Here is an 18,410-nt window from a genome sequence, read left to right as displayed (position 1 = left end):
TTTCCCATGTAGAACCACCAGCACCACCATCATCTATAACCCTCATTTTTCTCAAGACCAAGACTCCAGATGTCTTACAAATTAAAATTATTACAATATAGTTTAAAACATACAAAAAGTCAACATACAAATAAATTTAAACTATAAATATTATTAAAACAATTTAAAACACAAACTTAAAAAGGATTAAAAAACAGTTAAACGGGGTGATTTAAAACAATACAGGACCCTCTTAGAAGCTCCTTCCTTAAAAAAACTTCTATGATGAGCACTATGAAGGCTCACAAACAAATTTACATGCAGAATAGAAAAGGGATAAAATTCAGTGGGGAGACAAAGTTAATACTTGATTGCTCCCCAAAATATATTGGTTTTATTACTTCAGATAGTTTGCTTTACCGCAGTTAACATCACTAATCTATTTTTATTCATAAATAATCCAAGAGATTTAATGTTTTGTAACCACCAAATTACAATTGGTAATATGACATTGAAAGAGTAATAACAATTACAACAAAGGACACAGTGGTTGTGGTCACATGTAACAACAAGCCAAGTTGTGGTTTGTTGAAGTCTTGCTTGCTGCTCTGTTTGAACCCATCCCCACAATCAAATCATGGTTAGTTAGTTAGGAAATCACAAGCCAAAATTAGAAGCCATTATGTGTAGTTGGTTATGTATTTTGGGCTTTTAAATCATGGATAGTTGCTTTGTCTGAACCCAGAATAGTGCCTTGTCCTACATGTTTCCCCAGTTTCTCACTGGAAATGGAAATTGACAAAAGGGACTAGAGAGGTTAAAAACCCATAAAATGAGGATAGGAGGGTCTAGATTGTTTGCTGCATCCATGACTAAAAAAAGAAACAATAGTTAACATAAATCATGGCTTAGTGTGACATATGAACATGGAATAAATTAGGGGTTTATCCACATGACTGAAATGATTTAACAACTATTCCTTAGCCCCTTTATGTGTTATCCATGTAAAGAGGGACAGTGGGACCACACCTCTGGCCCTACCTGCAATATAACATGGCTCCATAGCCTTTGACAAAGAGGTTCTATGTGCCTAGGACTCTGAGTGTGTGATATCCATATAGTCTGAGCACCTGGAAGAGTATATGTGTTGGTTTTATTTCTTCAGATGTCTAATTTCAACACCTTTCTGAACAGATAAAAAAAGTATTGGTCATAAATAACTATAAAAATTAATTTTCTACAGAGGCTTAACCAAAGTCCCACCTTCACATCTGTTTTTTAAACTAAGCTTTCATGTATCAGTACCATCACTTCCCAGCACTGGTGGTTTACCTTATGTACAGTGTGGACCGCACCAAGGTGAGCACAGAATGTAATTGGGAGCCACCCTCTCCCAAACCACACAAATCCTCAATAATTTATGTTTATCTGAGTGTAACATACAACTGTCTCAGACGTCTCCATTCAACTTCCTCTTCCTAGTAGTCTCAGGCTGGTGTAATTTTGAAAGACAGATTTCTCTTGAGCTCCCTAACCAATTGGCTGCTAGGACTGGGAAACACTTAAGTTCATTTCTACTGTGAAAGAAAAAAACCCCCCATCTTTCTGGTGACAGCATGGTTTGGATGGCTATGATTAAGCAAGAAAGAATCCATGCACCTCACCCCTTCCTACCTACTATCACCTGCATTGGCCACATAGAACTTCCCCAAGAGATAGACAACAGCCAAGGCACAACAGCCACCTGATGTATGCCGGGACACCCGTTCCTGCTCAATCTGATTGTCCTGAGGAGACAGAAAGAAAAAAGAAAGTCACAGGTGGAACATGCCTGATATGAATACAAAGAGACAGAATTTAATGACTGCATAAAAATGGGGAAGGTATTGTGAAGTAGTGGTTTGAGACTGAGACCATGGAACCTAGAATCAAATCCTCCATTTGATATGCAGCATACTGGGTACTGTTGAGTGTCTCACTATTTTTCAGGCTAATCTACTCCCAGAATTGTTGGAAGCATGAAAATGGGCAGGACCTTGTATGCCACTTTAAGCTCCCTAGACTGAGAGATGAGAAATAAATGGAAGAAATAAATAAACAAATATCTAAGAACAAAATATTGCTTCAGTTAGAGGTCCTCTTCACTTTCAGCAGGACAAACAAGGAAAAGGAAAAGAAATTAAAAAGTATGACAAAAGATAAGAGAGAGATGACAAATATTTAAATATTTTTGCATATGCAACTTTTGAAATGAGGACTACAATTTAAATAGAAACACAATACATTTCACAATAATGGGAAGATTGTGACAAGGTGACCTGTGTCCTTGCTCAAAAAATGCTGAAGGGCAATGCCACCTCTGCTTTGTTCTCTAGATTTAAACTATACTTGGACTGTACAGCCTTTTTATACAGGAGAGGAGTGAGGAAACCCTGGTTCATGGCCCTAATCTGGTCCACAGAGGTTTTACAGTCTCCTTACCTCCTCTATTTCATCAGAAGGGAACTGGGTCAGAAGGGAATTAGGACCTTTTTACGAGTCATGGACTTTTTAAACCTGGGAATCTGTATTTCACTTCTCCAGAATTGATCACATGAGCCTTATCTTGCCCCAATTACATTATTTTAAGAGAATGAAGATATATGAGTTTTAGAGTTTTTGTTATCACACATGCTTTCAACAGCACGACTGAGGACTTTTGGTGCCATTGGCAGTCCAGCCATCTCTTTTCTACATTCCCTCTTAACCCCATCTTCCTGCCCTATACCCTACCTAGAATGCCCTTAAAAATATTTATAATACAATTCTGGAGTTACAGGAATGCAATTTAGTAAAAAACGAAGACAAGAAAGTGAAAAAAAATGGGGGAGTGGGAAAAGTGGAGACTGACACCATGTGACTGTCCAATGTTGAAACTGTTGTGGATTGTCACTTACTGCAACTATGCAGAAATTGAATGGCAGTGTGATTGGTTACGTATTGATGGCTTTTCCATCAATGAAAAGATGTGCTCTTCAGAGGAGCAACAGGTGGGAGGTGACACTGATAGGGATTGCCAAAGGCACTATTTTCTTGCTAAAATTTAAGTTTAAAACCTGCATATAAGAAAGTCCTCCCTTACCTCCACCAGTACCCAAAGTGCTAGCTGACAGTGCTTAGTTTCACTCCTCTCGCACTTCCCTATGTAGGCCAGGACACATGGCCATCCTCTTCTGCTATAAATGGCATATGTTTGTATAGAAATCATGGCACTTCCCTTTCAGATGTATATGTACAGAAACTGACTGCTTTCTTGGTTTCTGTTTGTATGGATTGCAAAACAGGAAATCTTAAAGAGAAAAATAACCCACATGGATATCACTGATAACTGACAATGATGGCACTCATGCATTTTACATGTATATCTTCCAGTCCACCTATGAAGCTAGGCCATGGCAGCTCACAACATAGTAAGACAAAATACAGCTGAAAACCAGTTATTAAAAAAGGTTTTAAAACCACTCAGTGATCTATCCAATTAAAAACAGAATTAATTTAAAATAAAACTTTACCATTTTGATAAAAGGCTTTCACTGCCCTGCCACCCCTAAGGTGTCTGGAGCAATCAATTGATAACTAAAAATGTGTTTAAATAAAAAAAAAAATCAGTTTTCTGGTAGTCCATAAGGCCAGTGGCATCACTAAGGGGGGGGGGGGGGAGCATGCACCCCGGGGCACCCCTTGGGGGGGGGTGATACCATTGCTCCTCAGACAACTACCTTTTGGCAGAAATGGGCTGTGGCATTCATCTGCTTCCCTTTAAAATGCTTTAGGAGATGGTGGAAATGGGGTGAAGCTCAGTGGGAGGAAAAAGGAGAGGCCATAGATTTTTTTAAAATTAAAATTTCAAATATAAAAAACTGATTTTTTAAAAAAAATACAAATTTGAAATTTTATTTCTTATTTCTTTTAAAACATCACATTTATATGTAAATGCATTTAGATTGTGCATATGATAGTGTAATTTGAAGGTATAATTTTCATTTTGCTAGTTGCTTATATCAAAACTATTAGCATTACATTCAGTGATATATGGCAATTACAATTAACAACTAACATTAGTGCAAAAAAGCATTACTAAGGATTCTGAATGGTGTGAAATGGGAGGAGGTCAATAGTGACAGCATGAGTTACTGTACCGAGTGACACCAACCCTAGTGACACCACTGCATAAGCCAGTCGTTTATATATTTCTTTTCAGAACCATTTCAGTTTTTATCTTTAATTCTTTAGTTAAGGAACATAACAGGATTCTTAGACCTATGTTTTATTATATGAAGAGATTCCTCCTCTAAGACTTTATTCCTTATTATAAGGACCTTATTCCTTATTCTAAGATCATATGACCTTCCAATTCATCTCCTTTTAAGAATTCCCATGTTATCTAATCTGCACTTTTTGGTGTCTCTGAAAAGAGAGATTCTCTTAAAAAAGAGAGATTTCAATTTCAGTCCACCCCCACCTGTCATCTCTTCTACTTTACACCAAACTAGAGATCATGTTCATTGTGAGTTAGCAATTAACAGATGCTTGCAATTGTTGTCTTTAAATAGCTGGTGGGGGAGTGGAGGAATTGGGCCTGCAGTACACCAGGAAGGAGGGTTAAACATTTCCTCCTACTGTAATACTAAGAAAAAATACCCCCTCCCAAAGCTGTTATTATCTCCAGGACGGAAGCTCCCATTGCTGCTCTCCTGGGGCTAATAGCAGCTGAGCCTGGTCAAATACCTCTCTTTTTCCTTTTTAACAACAGTTTCTCTTCCCTGATAGTGGATTCCTCATCAAGGGGCTGAGTTTGCATGGCTTCAGTATGCCCAACAATCTTGCAAAGCACCATATGCCACTTCAGCAATATCATCCATTTGTATGCGCTAGGTTCTACTTTCAAGATGATAATATCATGATATTTGAACAGCACAGAGGAAGTTTCTGCCCACACATCAGTCCTAGTTCGCAGTGGGTGTTTTTCCAGGATAGGGTCTGAGAAAGACTATCTTACAAAAAGAAAGTAGAGAGCAATCAGTTCAGTAGAACCATTGCTGTTCCCATTAGTATTTGGGGCAAACAAACAAAAATTTTAAAAAAGGAATGCAAAGAAAAAAATTAGTGTAAACAAAGTTAATTTGTAAAATGTGCGCGTATATGTGCCTTCAAGTTGCCTGTTGATTTATGGCAGCCCCAGAAATTTCATAGGGTTTTTAAGGCAAAGAATGCTCAGGGGTGGTTTTGCCAGGTTTTTCCCCTGAAATATAGCCTACAGCACCTGGTATTCATTGGTGGCTTCCCATCTAAGTACTAACCAGGGCTGACCCTGGTTAACTTCCAAGATCAGACAGGATATGACATCTTAAGGGTCATATGTGTATGATTAATTATTATAACATACAAAAAAAGTGCAGCAGAGTGACCTGTGGAAATTTTCAAAAGCCAAACAGTTTTTTTTAAGTAGTGACAATATGGTAGAACATAAATATCACATTTATCCTGTACTAGATGACACAATGATAAGGCCTAAATACTCTAAAGGCACCAGATCCTATCTGATTTTAGAAGCTAAGCAGAGTCAGCCCTGGTTAGTACTTGGATGAGACCACCAATGAATACCAGGTTCTGTAGGTATAGGCTGTATTTCAGAGGAAGGAACTAGCAAAACCGACTCTTAGTAATCATCGCTCAAGACTTGCATGTGTGTTCTCTGGAGTGAGTTTTTAAAATGCAGTTTAAGGCAAGAACAGCCTGTATTTGAGACAGAATTGGCCTTCCCTTGTGAAGACAGTCCACAGTCAAATCGGGGCTTTGGTCCTGCATCATATGAACAAGATGACATGAGGACAGGTGGAAATTGGTATAAATTGCTATTGCAGACATGCACTTAAAGAATGGCATTTCCTAAAAATCTCAGAATCAGGGCATGTTTGTACAGCGAGATATGGTATGTCTGGGTAGCCTGGACTTAAACAGTAGGGCTTCGTAGGTTGGTTAAATAATGTCCAAAGTGGCAAGAATTATACTTGGTCCTGCTCACCTTATTTTGGTACCATGCTATACTTTTAGGTACATATACTGCTAGAAATCTGTTTAATCTTGTTTTAAGGGGGGGTACTGGATATATATGGTTGTTTTTTTAACTTGTTGTATGCCGTTTTGATTGCTTGGCAAAAAGCAGGATAGAAATAAAAAAATTAATTTTTAATTTATTTTAGAAATGGCCCCCAAGACCCTTCCTGAATTGGAATTTTGTCCACAGGCTCCAAAAAGATTCCCTAATGATGATGCAGAGGATTTTTACTGCAAGCTCTCACTGTTAAAGGTAAGTTACATACACTCTGCCAGACAACACAGGCCTGTTACCTGACTTATTCCTAAATTAAACCTGTGTTAAGCTGTTCCCATGGAACATTCTTCCACACACTCCCATTCATCATTCTGCCTGAGATGAATATAGGAAAAAAGAATGGTGTGCAATTACACAACAGCTACAGCTTGTTATGCTGAAAACGATGTGTTTCTACTACATTAACCCAGTAACATGATTTTGGTTGTGTTTTTGTGCAAATCTCCATATCTGTTTTATCAGCAAGAATCATGTTTCCAGAAAAGCTCTTTTGCTATCTGATCTTCCTTATCTTCTGAAAGTGTGTTTTCACAGGCTTATGACTGTTACAGTAATGTCCTCTTTGTCCATTGAGTCTCACTAGAGAGATTTGCTTGCATCTAAATACTTTCCAGAAACATCTCTACCACACTCTGAACTAATTATTTAAACTAAAAGTAATCTAAAACTAAATATTTTCCTTTTTCATTGTTTTATGAGAGAGGGTTGAAAATCACTTCTCAGCAGTCTCATCATGGTACAATTCCCAGGATGCTTTGGTGGGAGCCACAGCAACTAAACTGCTATGTTTATTACTTATTTATTACTTTCATTTTCACCACCACGCTTTCTGACATGGGCTCAAGACAATGCACATGGTTGTACTCCACTCTTCTTTATCCTGAAAAGAACCCTGAAAGGTAGAGCTCTGCAGAGAGAAAGAGAGAGAGACTGGCCCAAGGTCACTCTGTGAGTTTTTCTGACACTGGGAACTTTCACTGGACTTCTCAAGTCCTAGGCCATGACCCTGACCATTTCATCACACTGGCTCTCAAACTGTTTTTTAGTGTGTAGGTTTTAATGTAGTTTATTGCCTGCTTATCCAGAGATACCGAAACTCTGTCCTCTCAGGGCATAGCTACAGAAGGGGACAGTCAACCAAAGCAGACTCATGAGCTGCAGCTAGGTAAGCAAATACCCTGCCAGACCAAAATAGTCATGAGAAGCCATGTCAGCATCTTGGCTGCAAAAGGAAGTGAATGCACATTCCAGATGGAAGATAGCCAGGCAGGATCGGAACACATTCTGGTCTTTGTGCTCTTTCCAGCTTGCACTTCATTTCATGCCTGTTATTGTAGGGGCTGTGCATACAGGGCATTGTTATTTATTCAAATGTCCTTTTTCATTATTTGTCCCAAATGATGGGACATCAAAGATGGGCATCAAACTATCCTTACCTGATTTAAACTTGTGAGATGCACTGGTTAAGAGTGAATAACTTATCCAAGGTCACTTGGCTTGTTTCAATGTCAAGTAAGAGTGTTATTGCTGTTATTATTAAATGGTTTTTTTAAACAAACAAACAAACAAACAAACAAACCCTTATATCCCCTGTATGAAATAAAGCTGCCTTTATTATATTAGTATAAATAATGATAATTATTATATTCCAACAATAAACAATAAATTATGGAAGGACTTGTTATCACGGTTACCCTTCTCAATATGTAGGTTTCAATAGGTAGAGAATTTTTACATATGCACACATTTTAGTGTTGTTACAACTTTGTTATTCCTTTTATGAATTTGATTATATTTTATTGTAGATTTTATGTCTTGTAATCCATTATTTTTTATGTATGTGTCCTTTTAGAACTATGTAATATTTTGGTTTAAGTTTATTTAATTTAAAAGATTATCCTTATCAGATTTAAACCTGTGCAATACACTAGGTTATGTGAAATTACTTATCAAAAACTACTAGGCCAGTTTCAAAGTCAAGGATAGATTTATTTTTAATACCCTTGGTGTCCCATGTACAAACCCAGCCTTTTAGCTCTCTGTATGATGCTGGATTACAACTTCTATCATCCTCCAGATAGCATGGCCAATGTTTGGAACAGCTGTAAACTAGAATGTAGCAACATCTGAAGGGACACAGGTTGTCTCCCCAATCTAGCCACTGCTTTCCACTTCTCAATTGGGATCAGCCAACTGACTGTTTCAACTGCAATGTGCCCTTTTAAACCAAGATAGCATGATTCTTGCAGCTTCAGCTGCAACTTTCCAAAGTTCTGCACCAGGCCAGGAAAATGATTTGGGAGTCTCAGTAGTCCTATTACAACATCCCTCTTACAAGCATCTCCCCTTTTCACATTTCCTTAATTGACTTACCATCTGCTTGAATGCATTTTCAATGGCTCCCACTACCAAACTCTCATGGGAAACCACCTTTTCCATATGAAAGCGTGGCAAAGCATTATTTGGGACTTCAGCATATTCTTCTGCCAGAGGAGCCTTGTTTGTTTCTGCTACAAATGTCCTGGAACCATCCTGCAGGCAGATTGGAGGGGCGGACGGGTCTTGTAAGATGTCTACCAAGTCCTGGAGTTGGTCCCGGATGTGAAAGTGAAGCAGCTTGGAGGCCATGATTGCAGCTCCACTTCCAGCATGCCCATCAAACAAGCCCCAGTAATAAAAGCACAGGCCTTTGCTGACCTGAAGGGAATAATAATAATAATAATAATAATAATAATAATAATAATAATAATAGAAAAATAATTACTCTAGAAATGAGGCCAAGCAGTCAGATATGAGGGTTGAAAGGGTAAAGAGATGGAACTACTATGCTGCTGTATAATTCTGCAAGCTTTGCAGCTCAAGGTTGGAACAGTGTTCAACTTCTGCACTAGAGATCAATTTAAGCCCCCTGTGCAAATATGTATACATGGTACAGGAGTGAATGTCATTCCTTGCCTGCCAGCCCAGTGACTTGACAGTGGAGACAGAGAAAATGAAGCAAACACAATATCTAAGAGTTCATACATCTATGGGTGTATCCATGTGCAGAAATAAAGTAGCTTGACACCACTTTAACTGCCATGATTGTATCCCACAGAATCCTGGAAGCTGCATGTGATTGTCTCCCAGATGCTCCTTTTTCTTGGAAGCAGAGACCAATGGTGACTTTACTGTCACAGGGGTCAGTGAATCCACTCCAGGTTTTATGTAAACTTTACAGTATCTGAAAATAGGGTTCATCAAACTGGACAGCTCCTTAAAGTGTGGATTAAAACCTGGAGTGGATTTACTGACATCTGACATGGGAGTCAAGATGCCACTGTTTTGGAGACAGAACTGTGTATGGGTGCCAAGCAGCCTATCCTGATTCCTTAGACTGGCTTGCTGCTTTCAGTGATGTGGAAAGTACTATCCCATTGTCAATATTGAATTAAAAGTAAACTGGCATTCCAGTCAACTTCTGTATGTGAAATGTACGAGTGGCTTCTATCTCATCCTTTGCCTCAGGCAATAAATGGCATGGGAAGAGAAGGGTCAGAGGACAGATGGGGAATGCCAGGAACATGTATCCTTGAGGTTGATGATATATCCCTAGGTTTCTTTGGCTAAAAATGGAAACCAACATTAGATGCCATGGTAACTGAGAAAAACAGATTTCCTTTAAAAAAAACAACAACAATATACTGTAGCAGTTTCTAGTTCAAATACTACAAATTAAAGAACTGGCTTGCTGCAAAAGATTTGATCTGTTTCTACTAAATAGGCGAAGAGTAGTGAGATGGCAGAGCTCTGCTGCCTCTTTGAGTTTGGAATATATTCAGTCATTGCCTCAGAGACTCCATATGGTTTACATCCATCCTAGCAGCCCAACAGGCTCACTTTGTATTCCTTTTTTAAATGCAATCTGTGTTGATTCCTGTGATAATGGCAAATGGAAAGAATTTGTGTAACTCACTGCCATTTCTATGCATATAAAGCCTTCCTTTCCATACAACTACAGGACCACAGTAGAGCTTTGAAAAGTTACTTTTTGAATGACATCTCTCAGAATTCATCTAGCTAGCATGACCAGAGGCCATGCTGGCTAGAGGACTCTGAGAACCGTAGTCCCCTAAAGTAACATTTCCAAATTCTGGCCTAAAGATGGTAAAATGGGGTGGGCAATCCCCCTCCAGATCCTCGTGGGCCACAGCCCCTCATAGCAAGTCCAAATACCCTCATTTTCTCCTACAGTCCCTCTCAAAATGCTCATGGGAAGTAACATTGTGCCACTCTGAAAGGGAGTGCAGAGGAAAACTGGTTTATCTGAGGTAAATACAAAGTTCTGAGGTACTAGTGGGGATAGGGTGGAGTATTTTCATATGTCTAAGACTTAGAAGATGTGCCAAGCTGAGACCCATAAAGCAGCTAATATCTTGCATGAAGATACAATGGCAATGAGTTGCTAGGGCCTGGAACTACTTTCCCATCCCAAATAGGAGAGAAAGTACTGCTATCAGAAGAAGCTAAGGTTGTCACATTGCTCACCTCTTCTGGGTCTCCAGAAACTTCCTTGAGAACTGGGTTAGTTCTCAGCCTGCGTCTCTTTTCCACAAACACAGCTTCACAGCAAGCTTGGTCTTCATTGTGCTGGCTTTTGCCAGCATTTATCACCCTGAACAGGAAAGAGAGATAAAGAAAGCAGAATAAGATGGGCTTAAGGGCAAAGTGTTTTATTTGTTCAGTGCCTTTGTCTGACTGTATACTCCCTTGCACAAAGAACAAGCTAAGCTGAAGGCAAATGAAATGATTTCCTAAAAATAAAATATGATCTGAAGATGCTTCCATGGGGAAGGATTCTACCACAAACAATCAAGGAAGCATAGTGCACATATTTCAAATTTTCCTAAGAGATTCTTAAGGGTAAAGTAAAAAAAAGAGGATGGAAGAAACATTGACAAAACATGGTAGGGCTGCAAATGGAAGACAACATACTCCAGGTATTCTATGAATGTTCATTAATGACAGAGCATGATTGCACAGTCAAATCTGATCTGAAAGCACTCACAAAGAGGATCTTTGCATGAGAAGACGCTCAATGCATTTTGTTATCTCAGATTGTTTCCACAGGAACAAGCTACTTCATATTGCCTAAGAACTGCCCCTGCTCTGGTGTGTTTGTAAGAGATTTTCCATGGTAAGAAAAATAATGGAACAATCAGTGGAAAAACAAGGGAGGGCTACAACTATAGGTTAATGACATCCCACAAAATTCAATAAATAGGTCAGGGGAAGGGTTTGAAAAAAGCCTCAAATGGAACCCAAAGAAGCTTCTATTTTACAATTGTTGTGCCTTAAATAAAGGCATTTTACAAGGGGCCTTGCAGTTGCTATCATCTTTCTAATTCTCCTATGTACTCTCACTGCTTTTCTTATCTTTTTTCTTTCTTTCCATGGAACAATGTATTGAGGAAGGAAAGATGGAATAGCTACCCGATGCCTTTTGAGGTAGAACTTAAAAACTGTCAGTTCGGATCCACTTTTCTATCTCTTTCAAGCTACCTTCAAATATAGCTCTATCTCTGGTGACAGTATACTAGCTGATCAGCTCCCTGTAGCAAACTGTTGCTTTAGAACTTTGTTCAAATCCTTTATCTTTGCTGAAAAAGTACTGAAAGAGGACTCCATCAAGAATGTGACTACTAGCAGTCAACGGTTCCCACAATAGAGAACTGAATGAGTAACATGAACCAGAAGTTCTTTTTTGCCTAAAATAAATAGTTTCTTTTTGGTTCATTTTTGCTCCTTTTGGCTATAAAAAATTGAGTAACATTCATATTAGTCAGAAAAATCAACTCTGTGGGAAGAAGTTGTAGAGATGTAAAGCAGGAAGCACTGGACAATTCTGTTTGTAGAGCAAAAATGGTTTGTCATTAAAGAATGGCTGGAAAAGACCTCACAGGAATTTTAAAATTTCCTCTGAGACAAACCTTCCCAAAGCTAAGCAGCTGGGAAATGCCTCATGTGACTCTGAAGTAATAAGGTATTTTTAAAAAGCAGAAGGAAACCAAAAGTACCCATTTTTTTCAAATTACAAAAATGCAGTTGTACACAGAGGGGAAGGAACAAACGTAGTTAGAAAAGGTCCAGGTAGTCAAAACTCAGTTCTCATTAGCTTTGGAAAAGTTGATGCTTTGGGATCATACAAATTCTGTTTCAGTGAAATTAGAAGCAAGCCAATGCCTTCTCCTCCTGCAAATGGGGAAGTATTGCAAAATATACTATTAGAAACCAAAAATTTATTTCAGATATTACTGCAAAGAGCCCAGTGAGCAATCCTGACCTGTAGGTTAAATCTTCAATCTCAACTAACCCCGCAGGGGTGAAAATTTTTCAACCCTCCACCCTTGTTTTAAAAATGCAGAAAGTTGCATTATACTGAGTTAGAGCCTTCAGCCATCTACACCAGTATTGCTAAGTCTGACAGGCAACAATGACTATTCAAGGCTTCAGGCAGGATTCCTTCCTAGTCCCACCTGAAGAGCCCTCATATTCAGTGGTGTCACTATGCTTGGTGTCACCTTGCTGATGGTGGCTGCAAGTGGGGAGGCATTTATCTGCCCCTTGAGCAGCATCCCCCTAGTGCTTTCCAGACAGGTTAATGAGATACCCTCCTTGATTGCCGTCACTTCAACAATGGGAGCATCTGTCCATCCCTGTGCCCATCTCCCCGCACACATATCACCACATATCCCAGCCCCAGCCATGCTCCGGGGATGGAGAGATGGCCTCCCACTCCTAGGTGATGGCTGCAGGAGAGGAGTGCTACTCTCATCCCAATAATTCTTGTTGAAAGGTGTAGGGCAAATGCTGCTCCTCACTTGCAGTCACTAAGGGGGTGTTCCCACTTGCGATTTCACAACGGTTTAAAATCACACCGGTATCAGTTAAAATCGATTCAAATAACCCTTGTCTTATCCCGCGTTCCGAATCACTTTTTTTTCTTCGTTCTCATTTACCAATTGATTCGCTTTAAGTGATCCGCTTTTGTTCCTATTCAAATAAAACGGTTGTATATATAAACCGGTTTTAGCCTTATTTCATTCCCACTCACCATTTTGGGGGCTGTCAATCAAAGCAACGTCATCATAACGTCACTTTTAAATTTCGCGGTTTGTTATAAAAGAGTCAATGAGGAGGCGCTTAAAGTGCCTATGAGTCCTGCAATTATTTGTGTGGGAAAGGTGGTGAGGAGAGAGAGGAAAACTGCCTCCCAAAGCACTTCTGCTGCCTTGGAAGACAAGAGACCCCAGGCTGGGGGAGGCTGCAGGCAAAGCGAATTTCGGGAACCCAAGCTGTTTCCAGAGGAGAACTATGGGATGGGTTTTGCAGGACCATCTCCCCGCTTCATGGCTCCCAAGACAGCCCAGGGAGGGAGCACTCTTCCCCAAAGATTCTCTTTCCAGGGTTGGAAAATGGGATCAAGAGGAGAAGGCAGATTCCTTTGGGAAAGAGAGAGATGGAAAGGCTCTCTATTCTCCCCCCCCCCCGATTGCTGTGCATCCTCCCTCTCCTCCCTTACAAATGTGTTCAATTCTGATACCCACACACACACACACACCACACCACCACCAGGGTTTCCTGTGTCTCCCCAGATTGGGAAAGAGAGATGGAAAGGCTCTATTTCCCCAGAGATTGCTGGGCATCCTCCCTCTCCTCCATTACAAATGGGCTCTCCCCACACAGAGGGGAGGTTGCAATCCACCGGGGGAAGCCTTTAAGAGTTCCTTTGGCAGATGCAGGCACTGAGCGGCCGGACTTCAGGCGCTTAAGTGCTGAGGATTAAGCGCCTGTAACCATTAAAATAAAATAAAATCCTTACTCTTATTGAAAGACCCAGCGGACAAAGGGTGAGGGAAGCAAACATGGGACAGCCACGACGGATGGGGACAGAAGGGCAATCCCCCACCAGCCCTTGCACCTCCGCTCCTCCATCCAGCTAACCCGATTTCTGAGGCTGATCGTTCCTATTTCAATACCAGATTTCTATCTCGAATCAGGAAAAAATGTAGGTTCGACCCTCTATTTTTTAACACGGGTTATACGCCTTTAACACGATTAAATTAAAATCCGATTGACGATTCAAATTTTAGTGGGACGATTGCGGGTTGCTCTAGAACTGTTCTAGGTAATTCGGTTTCTAATGGAACGTGTACCTTGGATTCGATTTTGAGCCGGAGTATAAGCCAATGGGGACACCCCCTAAGTGGAAAGCCTTTCACTAGTCTTGACTGGAAAGTCTGCTGAAGGCTGGGATGCAGCTCCGGAGAGAGAGAAAGACCTCTTTCCTGGCTTGTTTGCTGCAGTGACGGAGTGAGGAGGGCTTCCTCTGAGCCGCAATCATGCATAGCCCCCATGCCTTCCAGTCAGGCCAGGGGGCAAGGAGATGCTCTTTGTTTGCAGTCAGTCGGCATGTGTGGAGGACATCTCTCCATCCCCTGAGCGCATCCCATCCCCCTAACATACCAGCCAGAAATCAGGAGGCCTTCCTGAGCTCTCCATTTGACACGTTACTTTGACTTGCATTACAAGAAAGAATAGTCTCTTCATAAACTTTGGTTATTATCACTGAGGCCCCTTACCCTCCAGATACTGCATTCACTTGCCAGCCCTACTGGTGTTTTTGCAACTTTAACACTTCTGCATTCAATACAGACTGAACAAGACAAAATAAGTCCCTGTGGATAGAAAATTACTGACAAAAATTATAAGTGAATTATGAAAAAAGGGGCCAGTGGGGACTTCTTACTGTTTCCATGCTAAAAACTGCACTGAAAAAATGTCTCACTGCTCCTCCTTTTCAGCCAAAGGTGTACGCTTGAAAATCCAAATGGTTTTTATGATTGCAGTGAAGATTTTTTTTCTGCCCACAGGATGTGTCCAGCTGTCTTACCTCTTGTATATGAATGATAAAGATTTACATACTTTAATGAAGACATGAAATACTTAAAAATTTCCATGCTTTGGCTCAGTCATAATCACATGAAGACTGCCGTCAAGAAAACAGTAGACTAGGGCTTGAAAAGCAGCTATGAAGGATTCTACACAAGATTCTTAGTGTCATGGTTGATATCATTGAATATCAACAGTAAGGATTACCCATGCCATCATATTTCCAGTATCTTGCCATGTTTGTGAAGCTGACTGAAGAAAGCTGATAGGAAGGAAAATCAACTCATTTCAAACCAACTCCTCCTCATTTGCTGGAAGAAAGCTCTGTGGATACCGTGGACTGTCAAAAGGACAAATAAATGGGTAGGAAAGGAAACTAAGCCTGGACTCTTCCTAGAAGTGAAACTGAGACTGCCATACATATAATGAGAGGACATGACTTGTTAGAAAAGACATTAGTACTTGGTAAGATAGAAGGCAGTAGGAAAAGAGAAAGACCCCAGTATATTTTGGTTGGCCCAATAAAGGTATCACTGTTTGGTGGATTTTTGATGTTATTGGATTTCCCATTATAGGTAGATACTCAACCAAGTGAGCCACATCCCTGCGCCTACAGGAACTGAACAGAATCCTGGTGACAGTGGATCTTCAGCTCTTTCATTCACAGAGTCACCATAAGGTGAAGTCAACTTGACAGCAATTAGAGCTACCAAAAGAGTGACTCAAACAAATGGATCAGACAGTTTTGATCTCCTGTTCCTTTAGGCAGGAAATCTAATTTAAAATCTTACAAGTACTGTACACACATTCATTTTAAGTACCAGTACTCAGTTCAAAGAGTGATAAAGCTATACCTGGCAGAATGAGTGGGAGAGAATGTAGTTTTGTTCCATCACCTGCTAGTGGAACTGAAATCGGATACAGACAACAGTGAAAAACAAAGGGTTAAGGACCCTTTCATAATGCATTGTTTCCAACCCAGCCAGTTCCTCCTCCACCTGTTATTTGTTTTAAAAAATCCCAAACAAACAAACAAAGCAAAACAGAACCCCCAAACCACAGGTATACACACCAAAGGAAGTCACACCTAATGGGCATATTTAAAAGTCACAGCTTGTTGGTTCTTCCATATCCACACTTAAAAAGGAGAAGTACCTGATATTGCAAACAGTTATGTCTATTTGGTTGCCATAGAATTGCAAATACATGCACAATTCTTTATTTAGAGTCAAATAAACAGATCTTAGTAAAGTTGCTTTCTTAGACAACAGAATTAAGAACTGCCTAGCTAGCATAACTAATGGCTCAAAAAAGACTGGTGTTGTTGCAGTCAAAAAGTAAAATCAAATGATTCCATTCTGAACACTTGGAGGTGCAGCTACATTGTAGAAATAATGCAGTTTGACACCATTTTTACTGCCATGGTTCCATCCTACAGAATCCTGGAATTTGCGATTTTGTGAGGCACCAGCACTCTTTGGCAGAGAAGACTAAAGACCTTATAAAACTACAAATCCCAGGATTCCATATGATGGAGCTACAACACTTAAAGTGGTGTCATAGCTGCATTATTTCTACAGTGTAGATGGACCACTGGAAGCAGCTTCAATTCAATCTCTAAGTATGCCTGGAGCTATAGCTGAGGACTGAACTACAGCACATACCTACTTGCATGGGACAAACTTATGAAACTGATTTCCAAGTGAAACTTTAGTTTCCCCATTGAACTCAGTGGCACTGATTTTCATTTCATAAACATTGACTAGATTAGACTGGACAGAAGCAAGCTATAGTTTTGCAACATGATTTTTCAAAAAGTAACTGCTTTAAGAGTGCAATTGGGAGAAATGGGCAATGTGTCCCTCTCCTCAAATAAATGTCCCTAAAGGGGAAAAAAAAAAATCAAATCAGCAAAACAACTCCCCTCCCCAGATAATTATATTTAGAACATGTATCATTATCTCAGGTCTGAGCCTTAGTAACCTTCTTACAAGAAGAGCTTTCTTGACAAACAAAGGCAATCTAAGGTCACAGCAAGTTGTAAGACCACCTTAAGAAAAGTGGAACAATCAATTTACTGGAAACTGAAACTATTGTTATTATATGTGAAATGAATGTAACAATACTGGAAATCAGAAGTAGCTCTGTTTAATGCCATGGCTATGTTTTGCAATATGAAACAAGATACCAGAGGAGCAAAAACAAAAAATAGACTTTTAAAAATAAAAACAGTCTCAGTGAAAACAATCATTTTTCTCTAGAAAGATTCCTCTGCCTGCAGCAGCTAGATGTCAGTTCCTCTATTTTCCTTGCCAGGAAAAGCTTCACTTTCTGAATTTCTATCCACTGAGTAGGTGTTTTTTTTTTTAAAAAAAAAGTAGAACTTATCAGAATACAAAATTAGATATTTATCCACCCATGCATGGTGCAACATTAGCTAAACACAAAACCTTTTTTTGTTTGTTGGTTATTTTTATATCTTTGGATCTTTGGGATATTCCCCCCCCCCCAAGATTTTCTCTTGTCTGCAGAAGCAGGAAAGCTATTTGGGTGTACATGGGAGAAATAGTGGAGTAAAATGGAGGTGCCATAAATGTACCAAGTCCTTTATATGTGTGTGCTTTGTGTTTATGGGCGAGGTAGTATTTAGACTGGGACTGTGGCAAACAGCTTTCACCCTTTCTCCCATGTTGCATTTAACGCCAGATCTGGTTTGGATCTGTGCAGAGAAAAATGGATTTGCTCACTTTTTTTTTGTACTTAGCACTTTTATGAGATCCATGTATCCATCTCTCTGTCAATGTTTAGCAAAGTCTGTGAATTGGCAGGCCATCCTTGCACAAGGGCCATGATAACAGTTCTGTCTTTTGTTTGTAATATATTATTAGCATTAAGATTACAGGTCCAATCTACATGTATTGATAAAGGTGGGATTGGTTAAGAAAGGCAAATATGGTTGTTTTTGCACTGCACATTTTATAGCAGGTGGATATCATTTTAATTGCCATGGTTCCATGGTAGTTTTGCGAGGTACGAAAATTCTTTGCTGTAGTTCAAAGAAGCAGACTAGATGTCCCCAGCAGAAATTCCAAGCCTTTCAATCAAATTATACATCTCAGTTCTCTGGAAAATTAAACTATGGCAAGTAAAGTGTGTTTGTTTGTTTGATTGATTTATACGCCACTTTTCTCCTGGAAAAGAACCCAAGGCAGCTCACAGATAAAATCAGTTAAAAACTTTACAATAAAAATTGAAAAACAATTTTAAAAAAGTTCCTAAACCCCAAAATATTCATAAAGAAAATTCTATCGCGATTATTTGGTGATATCATTTTCCTTCCCACCAA

At 39.6% G+C, this 18,410-nt stretch overlaps 1 protein-coding gene across 1 annotated transcript in view; it reads right to left on the bottom strand.

The window, feature by feature from the left end:
• The window catches only part of PPM1J (protein phosphatase, Mg2+/Mn2+ dependent 1J), a 75,104-nt gene that overhangs the window by 18,488 nt on the left and 38,206 nt on the right, over window positions 1-18,410 (bottom strand). The window contains exons 2-4 of the mRNA XM_042464909.1: window positions 10,661-10,787; window positions 8,507-8,830; window positions 1,654-1,766 (exon numbers count right to left, since the gene is read on the bottom strand). Of these exons, the coding sequence (XP_042320843.1) occupies window positions 1,654-1,766; window positions 8,507-8,830; window positions 10,661-10,787 (564 nt within the window). The remainder of the gene's footprint in view (window positions 1-1,653; window positions 1,767-8,506; window positions 8,831-10,660; window positions 10,788-18,410) is intronic.

This window comes from Sceloporus undulatus, chromosome 4 (assembly GCF_019175285.1).
Source record: "Sceloporus undulatus isolate JIND9_A2432 ecotype Alabama chromosome 4, SceUnd_v1.1, whole genome shotgun sequence".
NCBI classification, from domain to species: domain Eukaryota; kingdom Metazoa; phylum Chordata; class Lepidosauria; order Squamata; family Phrynosomatidae; genus Sceloporus; species Sceloporus undulatus.
This window is presented reverse-complemented; position numbering and strand designations above follow the sequence as displayed.